General features: G+C 37.1%; 1 protein-coding gene across 1 annotated transcript in view; it reads right to left on the bottom strand.

Moving 5' to 3' along the window:
• The window catches only part of HUWE1 (HECT, UBA and WWE domain containing 1, E3 ubiquitin protein ligase), a 194,809-nt gene that overhangs the window by 64,851 nt on the left and 106,976 nt on the right, over positions 1–22,982 (bottom strand). The window contains exons 33-44 of the mRNA XM_006898884.1: positions 21,911–22,180; positions 21,074–21,226; positions 16,994–17,121; positions 14,467–14,548; positions 12,671–12,847; positions 12,263–12,422; positions 11,128–11,486; positions 7,408–7,603; positions 3,386–3,553; positions 2,855–3,000; positions 2,228–2,294; positions 730–944 (exon numbers count right to left, since the gene is read on the bottom strand). Coding sequence (XP_006898946.1) covers positions 730–944; positions 2,228–2,294; positions 2,855–3,000; positions 3,386–3,553; positions 7,408–7,603; positions 11,128–11,486; positions 12,263–12,422; positions 12,671–12,847; positions 14,467–14,548; positions 16,994–17,121; positions 21,074–21,226; positions 21,911–22,180 — 2,121 coding nt within the window. The remainder of the gene's footprint in view (positions 1–729; positions 945–2,227; positions 2,295–2,854; positions 3,001–3,385; positions 3,554–7,407; positions 7,604–11,127; positions 11,487–12,262; positions 12,423–12,670; positions 12,848–14,466; positions 14,549–16,993; positions 17,122–21,073; positions 21,227–21,910; positions 22,181–22,982) is intronic.

The raw sequence follows: 22,982 nt of genomic DNA, 5'->3' as shown, positions 1-22,982 counted from the left end.
GTTCAAGCTGCCACTTACGCTATATGACTCATCTGATCCAATGGTGCCTGAAATGTCAGTGGGAGACCAAGGATGCTGTCTGAAATCCACAGGTCACTACTGGTGAATCATAGCACAGAGCTTTAGGATTTCAGAGCAAAGCAGGTGACTATTCTCTCCTTTTGAGAGAAAACTTTTGAGTTGTTAAAGGGTCTTAGCAGGGACTAAATACTTAACTACCAGGTTATCCTATGATCAGATTTGCCCACCATGAATTGGATGCTGTCTGCCACAATGCCATAAAGTTGGACATGCATAGCAACATTCTATCTTTAAATAAAAGTGTTATATTTGAGAGGGGCTTGAGTAGAACCTGAAAGCACCAGTAAGTTACATGCAGAAATGGCCAAAATGCTGGTGGGCTCCACTTCAGCCATTGAACCACCAAGTCACCAGATCTCCCTCCTTAGAGTAACTAGTGGGTAAGGAGATGCGCTGCCAACCCAAATCCACAAGCTGTTCTGAGGGAGAAAGACAGGCAATTCTCCTTCCATGGAGAATTGCCTCTAAATACCTGCTGTAGGGTTGACTATGAGTCATTTCCAACTTTGGCACATAACAACAGCCCTTAAAAAATTATGTGAGCCATTTTCTTTGATATAAATCTCGATAAATATGCATTTTATATAATCTATATATAATAAAGAACTCATACTAAAAAGAGTACTAAACAGAAGCTGGAAATACTACCTCTTTGATCAGTTCAGATTGGCCGACAGTGTAGTTATAGTTGGCAATCAGGGTTGCAATGCCAACATAGGACCTCACCAACTCTGCAAGTAGACGAAGGATAGTAGAGGTGGGCATTAAAGGTTTGCTGCCTTTTCCTTTCTGCTTTCCTTCCTCGGAGGTCCGCTCTCCTTCTTTATCTTTCTTCCCATCACGAGACTCCTCTGGAGTTAAAGCTGTTGTAAAAGGGGCAAACACTAATTTCATTCCGCACAATGACATTAAGGCTTAGGTGATGAGAATACACCTTCTCTTTCATGTCAGATCAAAAGGACAAACTCATTACTTGCTCCATAAGGCCATGGAAGATCAATAGCTAGGATAACTCAACCGAGACATGGTCTGGGGATATAACACAGTGGGGAGGCTTTGTTGTTCGCCTATCTCCCACCATTTCCCTCCTGGTACATGCTCTAGGAATACTTTATTAATAGTTCCCCTAACATGCCTTTAATCCTCTCTCACCTTTGCTTTCCCAAGTCTACCTGCCATACTTCTAGTTATCTAGCTTAATGCTGACCATCTCTATATGATTTCCTGTCTCCTTCAAGTGTATTCAGAAACCATTGTGTGTCTACCACATTTTACCCGGGACTGTCTGGGTGGTGCAAACAGTAAAACACTTTGTACTAACAGAAAGAGTAAAAGCTTAAATTTACTAAAACGCAACTTGGACAAAAGACCTGGAAATGTGATGTCCCCAAATTAGTCACTGAAAACTCTACAGAACACCTTTCTACTTGGATTTACATGAAGTTGATGGCAAGTAGTTCATACTTTACCCAAGCATGTCTTCATTCTAGCAGCTATCTGGTAATACAACTTCTACAAGTTTCTCCTTCTTATTAAACAAAGTCTTTTTAGTGCAGGGACTATTCTGATTCATTTTGATGTTTAATACAGTGGACACTGAGGTCTCTTGAATAGTACTCTCATTACTCACACTATAAATTACATATGAAGTCTTCTACCAGGGATTAGTCTGATATTATACATAATGTCTCAATTTAAGAGCTCAAAAATCTTTTCTAGCCATTAAGTAACTTTGGAAAGGTTTTATAAGAAGTAAGGACATTTCTCTACTTCATGGTGAGTAGTCAATGTGCTCTGTTTACAACAGAGAATGTAGGAATCCAGCATGTAAATCTTAAAACAAAAATAGTGTCCTTAAAACCAAAGCTCTATAAGTCAGTGTTGAACCCATCAAAAGAAAGGCATGGGATAGTTTAAAAAGCAGCACTGAAGTATGCTACCACAGCAGCTATCACTGGGTAAGTAAGTCAAAATGTCATTAACTTCAGTATATAAGTATCTTTTCTAGACACGTAGAACACTGTATTGACACAACACTGAACATGACAATCACATCCATAATTCCCTATCCTTTTCCCAGGACACTAACAGTTTTATGTTGTGTTAGCAAGAAATATACAAGGGAAATGAGCAAATAATTTGTTACCTTCTCCATGAGTGGTCCCAGATGTGGAAGTCTCAGTTGATGCACCATCTGCAGCAAAGACTTGACTCTGAAGAAGAAAAAGAAACTGTTGAGCTATGGCAAAGACTTTTATCTCTAAGTAGCTGAACTAGGTCTCAGTTTACTTGCTAGGAATACTACAGATGTCTTTAGCTGACATTTTAACCACCTCAAATTCCCTACTGTTGAATCAACTTGTAGTTGATCCTTCAGTGGGTTTTCAAAGACTAAAAATCACATGGGAGGCGATGTCAATTTTTCTCCAACAGAACCACTGGTGGATTTGAACCAAAAGAGTGTCTTGGCCTTTGGCTTAGTAGCACTACTCACAACACACTAGGTCATGAAAGCATCCTTCATTTATACAAATAGCCTGTGAGTAATCATCATTTATAAATACCAACAGACAGGGTGATGATTAAAAATGAGGAGAGCATTTCCAACTTCAGGAAAGAATTTCAAGAGACATCCTAACTTTATCATAATTTTGTAGACAACAGGTAATTCACAATGACTTTAAAATTGTTATCTTTGAAATAACTCCGAGTATTGAGACACACAGGCATCAGTAAAGGAAAAGAAAGACAGTAGACTGTTGGATTGACTTACATTAATAGAAAAACCCGACTGTGTATCAAAGTCACTGCTCTGACGAGTAAGAGACCGGTACTGCTGGTATACATCATCACCCATGTCTTGTAGGAGCTGACCAACTTCCTGGGTCATACCACCAGGCTTAGCATCAGTTTTTTCTGCTAGCAAAACAAACAAAAACCATAAAACTTTCTTAGTTAACACCTGGTCAACTATAAATAGTTCTAACTATAAACTGTCTATTTAGCCAGTGACATTGATAGGTTTTCACTTTAAAATGAGGAGCAACTTAGTAACTAAGGAAGCAATGGTTAAAATCTCATTCTATCACTACTAATCTTGTGACAATATTTATTCTCTTCCATATTTTTTAGCTTCCATTTCTATGCTGCTGGTGCTATGCTTGTGCAGGAAAAGTTAGTTAAATAATTGCTAAAGTTATTTATTTAAATAGTTGCTAAAGATATATAGCCCAATTACTGGGAGCCAGGGCAATGATATAAGGATAAAGGTTACATGTGGTAATGGGAGATGCAAAAAAAATACCTTCTTCGGGAGCATGATATGCAGCCAGAGCATTCAGCATATCATAAATCACTTCTTTGATAGTATCAGGAATGACAGGCAGAGGTGAGGGCTTCAAAGGGGTTGTCTTCACCAACTGTACAGCATTAGGACCTTTAATTCTTAGATTCTCAAATTCATCATCTGATGCTAGGTGCAAGTAAAAGGGAGAAAAATTCATCAATAATGAACTAGTACTTAAAGAGGTGAAACAACCATGAAGAAGTCAAGAAATTAAACGACGCCTATTATAAAAAGGAAGCACAGCAAGAGATTCTATATAGAGCAGGTGAAAATGTGGACCAAAAATAACAAACAAAAAGGATAAGCTTACTGGTCCAATAGAGATTGGTGGAAACTATAGAGACTAATGGCCCTTAGTCACCTTCAAACCTGGTATTCAATTCACTCCCATGGCTCAACTTTCAGTCAAACAATAGTCAAGGCTATAAGGTGACCAGGAATTTAACTGCAGATAAAACAGAATAAAAAAATCTATAAAGATAAAATAGAATAAAATCTATAAAGTAGGTCCAGAGGTGACATAAATGTTTTGTGCGCATACTAACCTAAAGACTGTTTAAACACACTGAGACATACTGTGGAAGAGTTCTAGTAGTGCACTTCTGTAAAGATCAAGGCGAGAAAGCTCTATGGAGTCCTTCTACTCTGAAACATGTTGGGTTCACCAGGTACTGAATTTACTCAAGACAACACATTAATCTATACATTGCTAAATTTAGGAATGGATTTGTATTTTTCCACAGCCCTGTAACACCCTTGTGAAAAGAACTGAACCAACTGATTTGTACATTTTAGAGATAGAAAAAAAAACTCAAGTTAGAAATGATTAGGTGACCTGTGATAAGCCTCTGAAAGACCAACTAGAACTCAGGCTTCCCTGAACTCCAGTTGCATCTTGCACCTGTGCCTTCTAAGGGAGGAAATGAAGCTTCTCCAAAGTCCATTGCCCCTGCTCTGCTTGCCAGAACAGTTTGTACATTTTATGGGTGGTACTGGTCATTTTACCCAGAGTTCTTTGCATGGAAATAGTCTCTGCAGGCTCATTTTGCCCTTCACACTGCAAATACAGCAGCTGCATTTATCAACAGCAATTTTAGATAGATAGATACATAGATCAAGTGAGCGAACTAGCGAACTGTTTTCCCAAAGGTGTGTAACATAAGCCAAACTCATTGTCATCATGTCAATTACAACACATAGTGACCCTGTAGAAGAACCAAACTACCTGTAAGAGTTTCCAAGACCTTAAATCTTCACTCAAGCAGCAGACTGCCACATCTTTCCCCATGGAGTGTCTGGTGTATTAAAACAACTGACATTTTGGTTAGCAACTGAGTGCTAGTGCCTGGTCACTGCATGACCAGAAAGCTTCAAAGCTCCTAGAATATTTTATCCTTAGAACACATTCAGGAAAGGGTTAGGCAAGAGGCAAGTCATCCCATATTTGGAATGGGGAACTTGAAACCCACCAAAGTGCACCAGTTGAAGGCCACACACTGTGGCAAGGCAGGAGCCAGAATACAATCTCTTGCTTCCCACAACTCAAAGGTTAGCCAGTTTATTGAACCTTTAAAGAGCTAAGCTAGTGATTTCCAGCATTTGTTAAGGAGTTGTGCTGCCAAATCAAAGGCATGTGTGGTTCAAATCTACCAGCTGTTCCATAGAAGCAGTAAACCTTCCTTTAAATCACAATAAAAACTGAGTAACAATAATGATGATAATAATAAAAAATATATTTATTACACCTAGCAATCTGATGCCAAAGATCTCTGTAAAGCACTAGTCTTGGTATTTTCAACTGCTTCACAGGCATCTAAAAAGTGGACAGTGAATAAGAAACACTGAAAAAGAACGGATGCATTTAAATTGTGGTGCTGGTAAGGAATACTGAACATACTGTAAAACAAAACTGCCTTGGAAGAAGTGCAGCCAGTGTTTCTTAAAAGCAAGGATAGCTAGATTTCATCTCACGGAGTATTAAAAGAGCATTATGGAAAAAAAGCATCACACCTGTTAAAGGAGAGAGTGAGCAAGAGAGACCAAGACCTTCAAACAAATGGGTTAACAACATGGATGCAAGAATGGACTTAAGCACAACAAGAAATTGTGAAGATGGTGAGGAATTGGGCAATCCTATATTCTGTTGTACACAGGGTCACTATGAGCCAGAGGTGGCTTGGATAGTATCTTAAAGCTAAACTTGTTAACAAGCCAAGACAGACTCAGAAAAGAGGAGTGTAATATGAAACTTGGGATAGAGACTCACTGTTAAGAAATGGTCAAGTACTAGAAAATTTGGTTTCCACTTTCCCTAAATCATACAAGATTGAATATAAATTGTTTTTGTTGTTATGTGCCATTAAGATTAATACCAATGGCAAAGAGAAAAAAGAATACAAATTTTGTAGTTGGAATAACTAGTAATGAAGAAAACCAAGATGAATAGAAACAATTAGTCCAAAAAGACTAATGAACACACAAGGCTCAATCTCTAGTACTCTAAGAGCACTAGAAATACTACATAGTGTAGGGGTACTACTGTTAACTGCCCCAAAAGGGGATCGTATCCTGGCAGAGTAACAGGGAAAAAAGTGAACAAAATAAAAATAATAAAAAAGACCACCCTACTAAGAGATTGATAGAAATCCCTAGACTATGGCCCATTGTTCATCCCATAGATATGTCCACTGCTTGGCTAAAATCCAAGCCACTGGTAACTTCATTTCCAAACCTGAAGGTGAGGTAGGAAAGTACATACTTCTTAGAAAAAGTAACCATGTAAGAAGATCAAAAGGGCAACAATGGTTTAGAGATAAATCTCAGCGGACAAGAGGAGGTGTGGAAAAGTGTTAACACAGGGAGAAACTTGAAGAGTGTTGTTGCATTATGGGAGTTCTAATTAAAACTATAAAACAGACGAAAAGATTCATTGCAAACTTTAACTCAAATCACAATAAAAATTAAAAAACAAAACAAAACAAAACACAAAAACCACACCCCCCCTCAAAAAAACCCCAACAAAACCCAAAACCTAAAACGCAAACAATAAAAAACCATCTCTGCTGTTTTGAGGATTAAAGAATTCCTAAATGAATAATGTCCAGCACAGGGGCAGGAACACAGCTGGAGCTTCCAAAACTATTGGTAGTTTTTTTTTATTTAAACAAACAAATCCCACAAATCCACAAAATGAGTACAATAAAAATCCACACTTTTCATCAAGAAATTAACAATTTACTATCCTTAAATAAATGCATATGCACCTACTAAGGATAAATATATTCAAGCATAACCACAATATCACCCAAGAACTCTAACAATGCAATTACTTTATCTATTGTATAGCCTTTATTAAAATTTCTCCAGTTATTGTCCAAATCTCCTTTGTAGCTTTTTGTCTCAAGATCCAGAACAGAATCAAGGTTTTTAGTGTCTCCTCAAAAACCAAAATCGGCAATCCAACAACAAAAAACCCCCAGTTTGTACACACAAACAAGACTCCCTTTTCAATTCTCTCGAGTCCCTGATACCCAATAATAAACTTTGGCCTCTGTCCTTTATCTATAACTTTTTTCTTTTTGTGACATTAATATTTTTTAAGAGTTTGGGCCAGCTATTTAGCAATGTTCCACACCTCTAATATGTATGACTTTCTGTCATAATTAAACATGCTGGAAATAACACACTATAAGCTATTAATGATATATAAATTATGTTGTATATATACACACGTGAGTTCAAGACTAACTCTTTGAAGGAAAGAAAAGGACTGAAAAATGATTGTTTGCTATCTCTAGCAGGGATTAACAAAAGGCAGGTCTAGAAAAGCAACTCAAGTATCTATTAAATTGGTCAAAATGTTTAAATAGTTAGCTTCCTAAGGCAGCTTTCCAAGTTAAAGAGTTCTCACAGAAAATATGTGGAGTAATACTAGGTCACAGACTACAGTATCTCAAAGGGCAAGATGAAGTTAAAATTACCAGTTCCTGAGCCCCGAGGGGCTGGAAGAGCAATGCGGATACAGCAGTTGGTCACTTCTGTGAAAATGTCTGGATTGCGACACGCAGCTGGCCCAAGTACACGAAGGATGTAATTGATCTCCCGTGAGCCAAGGCTGCCAGATACAACACCAGAGGTAGTGCTACCAGCACCACTTGTAGCTGCTGATCGAACAACCTAGTAGAGAAATGAATAAACACTGCTAGTTAAAGTCTCCTTCCTAAAAACGTAGTTGTTAAGGGCTAAAATGACAACCAAACTTAGCACCAAGTCACTGGATAAGGTTTGGATTTTGGGAGAAAGATACCCTTGGATAGAATCATCCTTTCCCAATTAAAAATAAAAATGCCAAAGCAGTCAGTGTATATCCCCATTATTATTATAGACCAGACTACATTTGACCTTTACAGAACTAAGAGATTTGTCAAGACCACCTATGCTCAGACTGTAGCTTCCACACTAAATGACAGTTTCTAACTGTCTCAAATCCTGTTCCAATTTTTAAAGCAGATTGGTTCTCTTAAAATATATACCACTGATTTACACAATGCATTGAAAAACAAGGAACTCATACAATAATATTAAAAATGGGTGACCCTGGAGGACATCATGCGGAGTGAAATATCTCAGTCACCAAAAGACAAATACTGTGTAGTGCCACTGTTGTAGAATGGGACTGACATCAGGGTTGGGGTAAGACTGAGAAAACCTGGATAAATGACGTATACTGCATTAAAACAGATGAGTGAGAGAACAGTTTCAAAGCGATATATGTAGGATATTATGGTTATCACAAGAGTCCAGAATGAAGGTTGCATAGTGGAGTGTACTGGGGCGGGGGATGGGACTGTATACCAATGAAGAGAAGAGCGAACTAGGGGGGGAAGAGTGCGCAGGGAGCTAAGTGCAACAATGAATGAATGGGAATAAAAACCCAAATAAACAAACAAACAATTTATCACGGATATCTTCTCAATGTGTAAGAAAGATAATTAAATTTGTTCTTTATGTCAGAACTGCAACTATTATTCTGATACAATGATACTCACAGGAAATATCAAACTATTTATGGACAGTTTGCTTTGACACAACATGGTTTAGAAATTGCCATGCTTTCACTATTCTGGTATTATTTGCAAATTATGGAAATAGAGAACAGTATAATAACTTCGTTGTGTTTTCCATTATGTAGTCCTTTGCGAATGATATGCGTGTAAGTATCTTTTATAATTCTAATGTTTTCTTACAAACTCATTCATGCTTGTTAGTTAAGCATATTAATCCTGTATCCTCCTTATTTGATTATAATTAAACAATTTTTTATTTCATAAAGAAAACTGAAATGTCATTAAAAATAATGTGCTGTAATTTATCCTGTTACCCAAAGCTAGACATTTGAACTCTAGTTCCTTGATATTACAAGCAATTCCACAGCAAACATTCTGGTACATTTGACTTAGTAATCAGAAAAATTCTTAGCCATAGAATTTCAAGGTCAAAGGATATCTTAAACTGACAGTACCAAATTGCCCTCCAATGTGGTTGCACCAATTTCCACTCCTACCAAAAGTAAGAGTATGTCTGATTCTCCACACCCATACCTGCAATGGATATTATCAAGTATTTACAGTTTGCCAATTTGTTATGCTTAACACTGCCACTGATTTTTCTTTGTTCCCACATCCTCCCAAAATTTTTATTTTAAGATTAAAGCTATTTCCTCATCTAGCAAGGAACTACATTTCTTCTTAGCATTTTTATGGTACTGTAAGTATAATTTGTGTCTATATAGTCATTATGTCCCTGTTGTCACATAACTGCCGTTAATAGTTCTCTTGATTTTCACATGTGCGATAAAATCCAACAGACTGAGTGAGAAATTGTCTGAAAAATCTGAGATGTATACTCAAGCACATATGAGTGTAAACTGGTACCATCTTGTTATCTTTCCATAAAGCAAATTAGAAAATGTTGAGACCTTTTCATTAAACAGTTATGAATCTCTAAGGAAGAAAATCATGGGCAAAGTTATTGTAATAAACATAGAAATGCTGGAAACAATACACTACCAGAAGAAAATGCGAGGTGAAGTTCAGGAACATTCACTGAATCACCGCTAATAAAGAATTCTTATGAGAAAAGATAATTTTATCAAGTAATGAGGAGGGAAAAATAGCCTATTTTTTTATTGATTTATTTTTTTGAATAGCCTTACTATTAAGACACTTTCCCTACCCCTTTCTTTGTCTTAAGGCTACTGTTCTAATTATCAAAGGAATTATCAAATCGTCCATGACTTTCAATATTTCCTATAAATTTTATAAGGAGCTCTAATGCCCCCTAATGGGGGAATTGTGCTGTTATCCCAAATGTGGCACAAATGGTTCAAATTCACTAGTGGCTCTGTGGGAGAAAGATGGTCAATCTCCTCCTTTGAGATTTTTACAGCTTCTGAAAACTCAGTGGAAATCAGTGAATGAGTAACAATAATACTAACAGTCTGTTTTCTGTTTGCAAAAATGGTATCTGTAAGAAAAAATAAAATTAACCAATCATCATAAAAATACCAAAAACTTTGCTTTTATACCCTGTGGTGTTAACGTCTAAAAGTTGGCTGTTTTAGCCATAACAGTCAGCCCTCTCTGGTCTCCAGCTACCTAACTGTAGACCTATGGTCTTGCGAATCATACATAGCTGTGGACTGCACTAGGATAAGAAAGAGTGCTTCCTACACTGGGTGGCAAGACTTGAGGGAGACTGGAGTGAGGCCCTTGTGGATTACCCCGGTAATGGTGGAGGAGAGACTATGGCATTGCTGTAGAAAAACTGTGTCAAGGTGTGACCTGAGGCTTGTTTGCATTTATGCTGGTCATAGCTGGAAGGGTTTTGTTGTTCTTGTTGGATGTTTGAAGGAGAAGCTGACTTATAACTTCTTTGAGGCAACCCGTGCTGGATGATCTGGATCTGACTGCTGAACTGAAATCAAGAAACTGTGCCTTGGAACTTGGACTAAAACCTAAACTTGTTTGGGGTAATATTCTTTGCTTCCTCTACTCTCCAACTTACTTCTCTAATAAACCTCATTTTCAGTACCACAACTAAGAGTTTGTGAGTCAACAATGAATAAACAAATCTCTTGCTGTTGGTGTGGCTCTACAGGTACCATGGGACTGGGCTACAGGCTCCTTATCTGCTTTGGAGTAGTGAGGGGTTGTGCTATTCTTATTCCCTCTGGTCCTTTCAAAAAGACGCTCAGAGCCCTGTGCCCCATGTCCCATTTTCCCTTACTTACACATAACCTCTTAAAATTAATATTCTTGAGTAAATACCAAAATACTCCTATGAGTAAATAATTTTTCAAGCATGAATTTGATGGGCATTTATCCTAGGTGTTTGTAAACAGTTTTTGACATGGCTCAAGAAAACTAGATTGCCAGAAAGCAGAGATCAGTATACCAAATTTAAGAGTAAAAAATACATTTTCTAGTCTCTGTATCATTCAATAGGATAAATGAATAAACGTAAGAAGCATCAAAATATATGTAACTGGAACATTTTTGTTGGCTAGAGTAAACAATATTACATAAGTTTTGTTCAAGCATGAGTTAAAAATGTTATTACTTATGAGTGCAACACTGATGAATGAACAAAATGTACTAAAATAAATATGTATCTATAAATAAAATCACAATAACTCTCACTTTTTCCATGGTATGCCGAAGGGTGCAGGGATCTTCAATAATGTGTCTTAAGAGAAGGGTAACCAGAGGAGTAAACCCATTGAAGCCCGAGCTCTGGGTTAAATTCAAGATCATGCGGGTACTCTTCAGCTCTGCAAACATCATAGCGTATTTGTGGTCCCGGGTAAGTCTTAGGCAGAGGCGAAGAGTGGCATGCAAAGTATCTGGGTCCACAGGGACGCCCAGCATGCTCACACAGGCCCGGATTAAAACCGTCACCATATCCTCAGTCAGGCCTTGGATCAAGATCTCCCCAACTTTATATTCTTCCAGGCTTGCTTCCTTTTCAGCATTTGTACTCTCAAGAGCCAACGGGGTATCTACAAATGAGAAAAGGAAGAATTCAGATCTTTTAAAGTACCATTTCCATACACATCTCTCCTTCCCTCTGTAACCAGCATCCGAGCATGTGCAGCCTATTGAGAAACAAAAAACATTAATTCTAAAGCCAGATTAACATAAGATCAAGAAGTTGCCAAGTCTTCTGATTTAGAAACACCATCAAACTCGTAATGAAATTGGTCACCCTTAATTGAAACCATAATTTTAATATAAAAAAAGCAAAACAAAAAACCAAACAAATCTGTCAGCACATTGATTAGGTTTCATGGTGACCAGATTTTCTTGGCTATGATTTTACAAAAGCAGTTTGCCACGGCTTTCTTTCTATAGTGCCACTGGTACTGACACTCCTTAGATTGTTGTTAAATGCTAAGTTGGAATGACTCATAGAAAGGGCAGCTATGAATCATTCCAACTTAGCATATAACAACAATCTAAAGGTGTCAGTACTGCTCATCTTTGTTTTGCAGAGCAGCAGATAGACTCAAATCATGAGTCTTTGGATTGGCACTGCAGATCCTTACCATCAAGCCACCAGAACTTAGGAGATGATCACAAACCACTTGTGTTATCTAGGGAACTAAAAGCAACCTCAAGTTAACTCATAGCTCAGTTGACTCACAGCCCACTGATTTAAGTCACTTGCCTTTGGTTTAGCAGGACCATTCCTCACCCACTAGACCACCAGAGTTCCCTAAAGGTACCCTAGAATGATAGAAAACACTCCTGGAAATAGTCAAATGGAAGTCCATACCACTGGCTTTATTTTCTTTATGTTTGATATCCATTTCTTTGCTTTCTTCCAGTGTCTTCTCTAGTTCCTGCCCATTAATATTTTTAGCATTTTTATTCAATCGTGGTACTCTGAGGAGAGTCAGCATCACTGGGCGCCTGTTCCCTGTTTCTTCATTAACCTAAGGGTTCAAACAGATAAAAAAAGCTACCAAAAATGATCTATGAAACTTCCCAAGCAAAATGCTGCAAAAGAAATAAATACTGACAATTTATTCCCTCTTTCCTATTATTCATTTACAGAGAGAAAATACAACAATTCACAGTCGGAGAGTATGCAGAGGCCATTCCTAACCACTACAAAACCCTTGACTGAACACTTAACGTTGTTTATCCCTATTAAAATTTATAGCACTGACAAAGTATGTACCTGCACCATTGTAGTAAACTGGACAGTGTATCTTCTTCGACCTGCAGTGAATCGTACACTTGTCTCTCCAGATTTCCAGGCAGAATCAATAGTACTATTGTTGCTTGCACTATAACTACACCAACGTCCAGAGCGGTCATCAAACCATCGCCAGTTGTTGCTGTTAGACTGTAGGTACTAAATAAAAGGACATAAATTTACTCTCTATTTCCTATAAGGATGGCTGGGAAAAGAAATAGTAACGTCATCAAATCTCATGAAGTATACCAGCAATTTAATACATTTGTTTTCTAAGAAATTTAACTTTGACATTTTTAAATGTTAATTAATCTCCCCATTTAAGAAAATCTTGTCCTCAAGATTCCCTTGTTCTGCTGTCCTTCTCTATTTCCAAATGTTTCTCACCAAAAGAAAACACTGATCTAGATGTAGTGGAGAAAAAAATTCTGCATCTGCGTAAGTGCTATCTAGCCAACACCCATGGCATTAGCTGTCATGAAATCACAAGACATGTTGCACTGGGAAAATCTATTGTCAAGGATCTCTTCAAAATGCTAAAGACTTACGACTTAGTTTAAAGACTAAGGTGTGTCTGATGGCTCCACAAAATTTTCAACTGCTTTGTTTTCATCCAAAAGTTGGACAAAGAATAAAGAAACTCAAGGAAGAAATGATGCCTTTGAATTGTGGAGAAGAGTACTGAAAAAACTATGAGCTGTCAAAAGACTAACAAAACTGCTTTGGAAAAAGTACAACTAGAGTATTCCTCAGAGGCAAAGATGGTTGTATTTTTTTTCTCACATACTTGGGGCATATTATCAGGAGGGATCAGTTCTTGGAAAAGGACACCATGCTGGAAGAGGATGATGCTTAACGAGATGGACTATAATAAAGGACATCTTGAAGATTGTGAGGACAGTGCAGGACAGTGTAAGGTTCTGATGTGTTTATTCATAGGGTGACTATGACTCTGACTTGACAACATCTAATTGTAACAGCAAATAAACATTGAGATAACATGACATATAAGAACATTCGTATAAGGATAATTTAGCAATGGAAGAAATATTATACAATTAGTATTTTATGTAACAGAAGAGCTATTCCTGTTCTGCAGAAAGTACATCCCTGTAACATTTAACTTACAAGGTTAAGTTGTTGGGCCATTTAAAAGTAACGCTGTGAAAGTAAAAAAAAAAACAAAACACAAAACACACAAACCCAAAAAACAACCACACAACATAATCCCAAACAAAGAAAAACAAAACAAAAACCCAGAAAATAAAAACCCAAATTTTCAAACATCTCATTCAGACATGAAACCCACTAATAAACATCCCTTAAAACACTTATCTTGCCATCAACAAACGAATGGCTAGAGAAGCTGTGGTATATTCGTACAATGGAATACTATGCTGCATTAAAAAACAAGGAACTCATGCAATATTATTCAAAATGGTTGACTCTGGAGAACATTATGCTGAGTGAAATATCCCAGTCACAAAAGGACAAATATTACATGATGCCACTGTTGTAGAATGGGACTAACCTCACGGTTGGGAAGAGATTGAATAAGATGTGTTCAATAATGTATACTGCACTGAAACAGAGGAGGGAGAAAACTGTGTAAAAGAGAAAAAAAACAAAACCAAAAAACAAAAACAAACCACAAAAAAAACCCCAAAACACTTATCTTGGACAGAGATCTCTGCATTCTTCACTGATATTTTCTGTTTTAATCAACGAATTGATAAATTAAGCACCTCTACCAACCTTATATAAACTTTATTATTTACCTTCGTCATTTGGGATCTCCTTTTAGAAGAGATGGCTGTCTTTTCATAGAAATCAATCAGGAGCAAAACTGGGGTGATCCACCTAAAATGGAGAAAAGATTCATTCTGCATTAAGTCACAAATCGATAAAGCATATCCTGGTTTCATCAAGTACCATCAAACTACAAGAAGATCTACTGCCCAAACCAACTAAAAGAAAGTATTTGACTCAAGCCTTAAATGTTATGGTAGGGTGAGAGAAAACAGATGTTGTTTAGGTGCTGTAGAGTCAAGTATGACTTATAGAGAATCTACAAGTAATAGATCTGAACCCTGTCCTATCATCCTCACCTCTGACATACTTGAGTCCAATGTTGCAGTCACTGGGTCAATCTATCTCATTTAGGGTCTTCCTTTCTTTGGAAGATCCGTCACATTTCCAAGGATAATATTCCCTTCTACAGAGAAGTGTTTCTTAAAACCATGCCCAAAGTTTGACAATTTCAATCTTTCCTCCATCTATCAAGATGTTGTTCATAGGGCCAACGGTGAGAATTTTTTTTTAAATGTGGATATGTAATCCACACTGAAGGCTGTAATCTTTGATCTTCTGCGCCAAGCACTTCAAGTCCTCTTTCAGCAAGCAAGGTTGCGTCATCTGCATAACGAAGGTTATTGATGAGTCTTCCTCTAATCCTGATACCACATTCTTTTTTCATAAAGTCTAGTTTCTTGGATAATTTGGTCTGCATACAGACTGAAAAGGTATGACCAAAGGAGATAACCATGACACATCTTTTCTTAATTTTAAACCCTTGCTCTGTTTGGACAACAGCTTCTTGGACTTGTTACAGGCTTTACATGAGCATAAATGAGTTTTCAGGAATTCCCACTCTTCTGCTCAATGCTGGTCAAAATTTGTTATAATCCACACAGTCAAATACCTTGTTTTTAACTTTATTATCATTCTTTATTTAAATTTTAAAAAATTTCTTTTATACTGGTTTACATACAAAGTTCATAAAGTCCATATACATTGTTTACCAATACTTCCCTCCACCCATCAAACTGTGTGACCCTAGATTTAAGTCCCCCCTTCTTTGGATCCTTGTATATGCTTTACAATAATGGTCTTCTACAGTATTTGTCTTTATGAGACTGAGTTAGTTCACTTAGCATAATGTTCTCCAGTCCCTCCCATGATAGGTAGCAATTTACAAAATCATTGGTCCTACGGGCTGTGTAGTATTCCAGTGTGTGAATGTATCCTAATTTCACAATTCATTCCATTATGGTTGAGCATTTGGGCTGTTTCCAAGTTCTTGATACAGTGAATAATGCTGCTATGAACACTGATGTACAAGTCTCTCTTTTTGCCTTAGTTCTCATTTTCTCAGGGTATATTCTGAACAGGGCCATATGGAATTTCTATGTTCAGCTTTTTGAGGAAACACCAAACTGTCTTCTAGAGCAATTGTACCATTTCACAATTCCACCAATGTATAAGAGTTCCTATCTTGCCACATCCTCTCCAACATTTTACTTTATGCCCTGCTAAATTTTGTTATTGTTACTTGATGATATAGTATTTCATTGTGTTTTAATCTTCATCTCTCTTATTTCCAGTGATTTGAGCATTTTTTTTCATGCGTCTGTTGACCATCTTTTTATAGTCAATATAACACAAATAGACATTGTTCTAGTATTCTTTGCTTTCAGGCAGGATCCATCTAACATCAACAAGAAGATACCTGGTACCATGGCCTCTTCTAAAGCTAGCTTGAACATCTGGCAGTTCTCTGTCAATGTACTGTTCCAGCTCTTTGGGGGGATTTTAGCAGTATTTTGCTTGTATATGCTATTAATTAATTATATTGGCCGATATTCGTTTTAGGATGAGACTAAATAAGAGTTTCTTCCAGTCAGGTGGCCAGGTAGCTTTCTTCCAAATTTCTTGTCAAAGACTGATAAGCACATCCAGGGATGCATCTGTTGGTTGAAACATGTCAACTGGTATGCCACTGATTCTGGGGGTCTTATTTTGTGTCAATGCCTTCAGTCTACATTGAACTTTTTCCTTCATTACCATTGGCTCTTGATCATGGTTCCATGTTAGCCAATTCTTTTTGGTACAATGACTTTGGTAATTCTTTCCATCTTCTTTTGATGCTTCCTGGATAATTCAACATTTTGCCCATAGCAAATCTCAGTCATGAAACTCAGGGCTTGAATTTATATTTAGTTCTTTCAAATTGAGAAATGCTGAGCACGATCTTCTCTTTTAATTCTTAAAACTCCAGCTCTGCACATTTTGTCCTAATACTTTGCTCTGTTTTGTCAAGCTGCCTTTGAAATCTGTTCAACTCTTTTACTTCAAAATCTCTTCCCTATATTTTGACTTCTTGATACTCTCAGCTTTTTTAGGCCCCTGTGCCTTGACCAAGGATCCAACATTTGGATCCTTGGTCCTCTTATGAGCATAACTTCATATGAGTTAATCCCAACTTGCCTTGCTGAGCAGAAACCAGGATATATAGAGGTTACTCACTTTGGTGTCTGGATGTCCTTTTGCTCCTTGGCAGCCTGTAGGCAGGGCTGAACAACTTCCAAGAGTTTGATTAGGACATTAAGTATGCCACTAGATTCAACAACCCAAGCACAAGGTAGCTTCAGCTCCTGGGGGGGGGGGAAACCAGCAAAAAAAACAAAAACAAAACAACCCACCAGTTTCTCTTCAGTATGAAGGAATAATTTGGCAAAGGAAAACATTAGAGGAAAAGCTAACAGAATTAGAAAAGATTCAAATTACACTTTCAAATTCCACTTACCAGCAGAGATGAGTTAGATATATTTCTCTAGACCTTGGTTTCCTTGTGGATTAAGTGTAATGGCAATGATTAAATCATATATGGTATACTCAAAAAAGTACCTGGCCCTATCAATAAATGTTTAATTTTAATATTGCTATTAATAGCATTGAACCTTATAAATTATCTTAAAAAGGACGGAAAGGCTGCTTAGTGCTATCGTACGAAGAATTAAATACACACAATTAACAGCTTCCCTTTTTAGAGCTACTCAAAAGTAAGGTAATTGAAAGTAATTTGAATATCCAAAGAGAACAGATAATTATTTCAACAAAGTAGGACATTCAAAACATAGGATATTATTTACATATTTGATTTTTAAATATAGTTTAAATTTTGATTGAAGCAATTAAGATATTTGCTTGCAATTATCTTTTTAATACTGTGGTAAAATACAAAATTTGTCCTTTAAAACTTGTCCCATATAAATGAATGGTAATTACATTTTAAGATTTATATACCATTTTACCTTAAAAAGGTTTGATGGGGATAATTTCAGAAAGCAGGGGAAACTTCTTTAGTTATCTATTTGTAGATGGACATTTGAGTTATTTGCACTTGTATTGCTATTGTAAATAATGTTGCAATGAACATATATGTAGTACTAATCACTGACATTCCGTTTTCAAATACTGGAGGAAGATATATTAGTGAGTAGTATGTTTAACTTTTGGAGGACTAGCCAAAGAGTCTCTATTAGGTGCTGCAGTATTTTAAATTCCCATTAGTAAATTATCAGAGTTCCAATTTCTCTACATTCTTGTCATGTTGGGATTAAGTGGTACCCTACTGTTTTTATTTGCTCCGCTAGCTGCTCCCTTGCAATTTACTGCCTTTGAAAGCCTACTGGAAGGTTAGCTACAGGTTGGTTCTGACTCAATGGCACATAATAACAAAAACTTAATATTTAAGTACTTAATATTTTGGAGCTCTAGTGGCATAGTGTTAAAAAGCTGTTCTTCAATCCCAAAGTCATGCAGTTCAAGTCCACCAACTGCTCTGCAGGAAAAGGATCAGCTATGAGTCTGTTCTGACAGTATACAGAAACAACAATAACTTACTGAGGGAAACCTAGTGGCTTGTTGCTGTTAGGTGCCATTGTGGCAAGTACGAATAATAGTGATTCTATGAACAACAGAACTGAACCCTTTCCTATCCTATGTCATCCTTACATCTTTAACATACTTGAGCCCACTGCTATGGGCACTGGTCAATCCAGCTAATGGAGGCACTTCCTCTACCTTTCCAATAATGATGTCCGTCTCCAAGAAATAGCCTCTCTTAGCAACATGCCCAAAGTACGTCATCTTTGCCTCCAAGGAGTATTATGGCTGCATCTTTTCCAAAACGTGTTTTTTAAACAGTCCATTCAGTACTCTTCTCCAACACCAAAACTCAAAGGCATCAATTCTCCTTCTGTCATCCTTACTCACTGCCCAGTTCTCAAATGTATAGCAAGTGACTGTCCTGAATCACGCACACCTTAGTTTTCAAATTGACATCTTTGTTCCTCAGTAATTTGGAGACATCCCTTACAGCAAACTTACCCAGTACAAAAGGTCTCCTGATCTCTTGACTGCTGGTACCTATAGCAATGATGTGGATCTAAATTAGGATTAAGTTCCTGAAGGTTCCAATCCTTTCTCCATCTATCATGATGTTGTACCTTATGCATAAAGGAGGTTACTGGTAAGTGTTCCTCCAATCCTGATGCCATACTCTTCTACAGAGTCCAGCTTCTTGATTAATTTGCTCAGTATACAGAATGAGTAACTATGGAGTGAGGATTTAATTCTGATGCACACTTGTTTTAGTTTTAAACCAAGTAGTGTCCTTTTGCTCTGTTCACACAGCAACCTCTTGGTATAGGTTTCCCATGAGCACAATTAAGTGGGAATCCCTATTCTGCTCAATGTTTAGCCATAATTTGTTATAATACACAAGAAAGTCAAATGCCTTTGCAAAGGCATTCTTCTGGTATTCTTTGCTTTCAACCAGGATTCATAGGACAAGGACAATGATGTACTTAATGCCAGTTTCTTCTAAACCCAGCTTGAACGTCTGGGTTTTCTATGTACTGTTTTAGTCATATATTTGAATGATCTTAAGCAATATTTTGTTTGCAGTTGATATTACTATTGGTCAGTAATCTCTGCATTTTATTGGATCAAATTTTTTGGGAATGGGAACATTCCAGTCAGCCAACCAGGCAGCAGTCCTCCAAATTACCTGGCAGAGATAGACTGATAAACTTGTCCAGGGTTAGTTGAAACATGTCAACTGGCAGCCCATAAAATCCTGGGGCCTTATTTTTTGCCAATGCAAAAAGTTCAGTGTAGCCTGAACTTCTTCCTTCATTACCTTTGGTTCTTGAACATATGGTACTTCTTGAAATATTGTGATGTCAGCAAATATTTTTTTGCAAAGTGATTTTGTATATTCCTTCCAAAGTCTTCTGATGCTTCCTGGATCATCCAAAATTTTCCTGTTAGCATCTTTCAGTACTATAACTAAAAACTTGAATTGTAAGCCTGCTGGTTTAGCAATAAGGAATTGCACCGCCAATGCAAAGATACATGGTTTGAATTCACCAGTTGCCCCAAAGGATAAAAACGTGCAATCTCTTCTAGAGTGATTAACTGCCTCTAAAAATTCACTGGCGGCTCAGCTGGACACCATCACAATAACAAATTATTGTTGGTGTTGAATTATCACTGCACTGGATCTTGAGAGAAATATATACTCAAGTCCTTTACCCATTTTCAAAATGAACTGTTTTTTCTGTTGTTCAGGTATAAGAGATCTTTATATATTCTGGACAGTAATCCTTTTAGAGTTATATAACATGTAGTTATTTTCTCCAATTCTTTGTGCTCTTTTTACACTCTAGCTATGTCTTTAAATAAAATTAAATTCATTAAGCATTTCATGAGAGTTCCTTAAATTCTAATTACTCTGTTCTACAAGGTAAAATCGAGTCATATGGTAGTGGGTTGCTCTTTTATTTTTTTCTAACCCACTATTCGCCTACCAGTATTATATTTCTGGAATAACTCAAAAGTATTCCAAGACCAAAATATGATAGGCATCTAAAATATTCTTCCTTTTAATTACTACTTCCTCAAGCCTTTCAAAATATTTACTTATCATTTTGAGAACATGCCCTTATCTCATAATCCAGAAATGACTGATAAGCTCCATTTAGCCTACTCTATCAATAGATGAATTGGATAAAGAAATTTACACAATGGAGCACTATATAACATTTAAAAATAGTAAAGAATTTTTAACAATTTATAACATGGATGAATCTAGAGAACATTATGTGGAATAAAATAAGTCAATCATAACAGGACAAATATTTTATAAGATTACTACTATAAGTAAGCTAAACAAAGGTTTACACAGATAAAACTTTTTCTCTGATGGTTACCAGGGATGGGAAGGTACAGATATGGAAGTAATACTAAATAGATAATAAATAATTCTTAAAATAAGTGAAGGCAATATACAAAAAGTGGAATAAAAATTTGTGTCATCAGAATTAATGTAAAACAACAATACATGAATAAACAAAGGAAAAAAACATGTGCCGTAAACTTTCATTCAAAAATAATTTTAAAAGGTTTTAAAAATTTTAAGCTCATGCCGTGAATAATCTTACATTTCTATCTCCCTGAGTCTCATATGGTAGTTATTAACTAATTCTTTGAAGAATGATAGCGAACAAAAGAGATCATTTAGCAAGTGCCATATCTTACTTCAAAAAGCAGTGTTAACAGCAAGATCCTAGTAGCCAAATTAGACGCCTGAGGCAGGGTGGCCATCTGACTAATCCATTCTGACACAGTTTTTGTGTCACTTGTTGTCAACGGAAGAGCAGCTTTGATTAAGACATCAGCAGCTTCCCACACCTACAGAAACAGAAAAGTGGCTAAATCAGGCAAAGCAAGATCATGCTTATTGAAACATTTTAAACCTATACTGGAAGAAAGCTACACTTATTACTAAATTACAAACATGGCATTCAAATTTTGTGAATAATCCCACAATATATTCACTGATGATACAGAAATAAATTTAAAAGATGATGCTTCTATGCTTAGAAGATTCATAATGAGGGAGGGAGGGAGGGAAGGGGGGGAGAGAGAGAGAGAGAAAGAAAGAGAGAGAGAGAGAGAAAGAAAGAAAGAACGAACGAGCAAATGGTCATCACTGATAGGGGAGCTCATTTTTTTATGAAGTGAATGAAGAGAGAGAAAAATATTTATGTCTTAAATTCCGAAAGCTTTACATGGCTCAAGAGTATGGCATATTTGTAATATTTTTTAAGAAATTAAAAATAGACACAAAAAGTTTCTTTAAAAGTACTAAAACATTTGTTTTGTGACTTTTTTTTTAGTTAATTTTAATGAAAGATTTTTTGTGAAGTTATTAAAATTCACTGCTGCAAGAAATATTTGAGTAAGAGCTTTAATTAGCCACTGAAGAATTCAATGAGGGAGACACACATAAAAAGTAATTTTTCCAGAAATCAGGTATGACAGGTGGTAGGAAAAGGATCTCATATGCTCTCCTGGGGTTCCTAGAAAGCTTACTTGATTGACAACTTGCTTCAGAATCATGTCACGATAATCAGCTCCATTACGTTTGATTGCTGTCATAATCAAATCACACACACGGTATACTGTGTCTGGCAGCTCATCAAGAAGGTGGAAGCAGCCTGGCAACATGGTATCTGTGAAAGTGTGGAGCTCATCTTGCTCGATTGGGTCAGCATCATGGAATTTCTCTAGACATTTAGCCTCTTCCTCTTCCTGCTTTTCACGAGCTTTCCGTTCTTCCTCCTCCTTCCGGCAAGCAATTTCCTGGATACAGGAAAGAAGGGTCACAGCACATAGAGGAATTTAAAGGAGGAAAACTGCCGAAGACCCTTTAAGATTATTTGCCCAATCATAGGAGTATCTTCTACTTCTACTTCCTTTTCATGCAGCTGATAATGTCACCAGGGATGACAAAAATGAGGGCAGCAACAAAAATAAGAAAGGCAAGGCAAAATGAAAGGACCCTTCCAACAGCACTACCATTTTATTTGCAGTAGGAACACAACTTTCAACTTAAAAATGTCAAGACATTTTATTTTTTCTCTACCAGTATAGTAACAGTAATTTGGAGTGACTGTTATTTAGTGACAGACAGATAAGTTTGTACATTTTAAATTTTCTATTTATTTGTCAAAAAAAAGTGCCTGGATAGAGTGTAAGACTTGCACACTACCACAGCCACTATCACCAATGACCCAGTGCTACTCCTGAAGGGAGAAGTCTCACGGGCAAACCTGCCACTGACACTACTTCAACAGACTCACAGGAGCAGGTCCAGCACAGCTATGCATAATGGATCCGTTCTCCCTACCAACGACCATGTGCATATTGCTGTCAGGTAAATACATGAGTAGAAACTACTATAAGCAATTTCTTATTCACTGTATAAAGAGGAACTCTGCCCATCACCTAATGATGGACAAAATACCTAATTTAAAAAAAAAAAAATATCCGCCAGACCGGGGGAACGCCGCTGCCAGCCGGGGGAACGCCCGCCGCCGCCCGCCAGGCCGGGGGAACGCCGCCGCCAGACCGGGAACGCCGCCGCCAGACCAGGGAACGCCGC

This window comes from Elephantulus edwardii, unplaced genomic scaffold (genome assembly GCF_000299155.1).
Source record: "Elephantulus edwardii isolate Elephantulus edwardi_28Jun2011 unplaced genomic scaffold, EleEdw1.0 scaffold00239, whole genome shotgun sequence".
Lineage (NCBI taxonomy): Eukaryota > Metazoa > Chordata > Mammalia > Macroscelidea > Macroscelididae > Elephantulus > Elephantulus edwardii.
The sequence above is the reverse complement of the archived record's forward strand: the minus strand, read 5'-3'. Positions and strand labels throughout refer to the sequence as shown.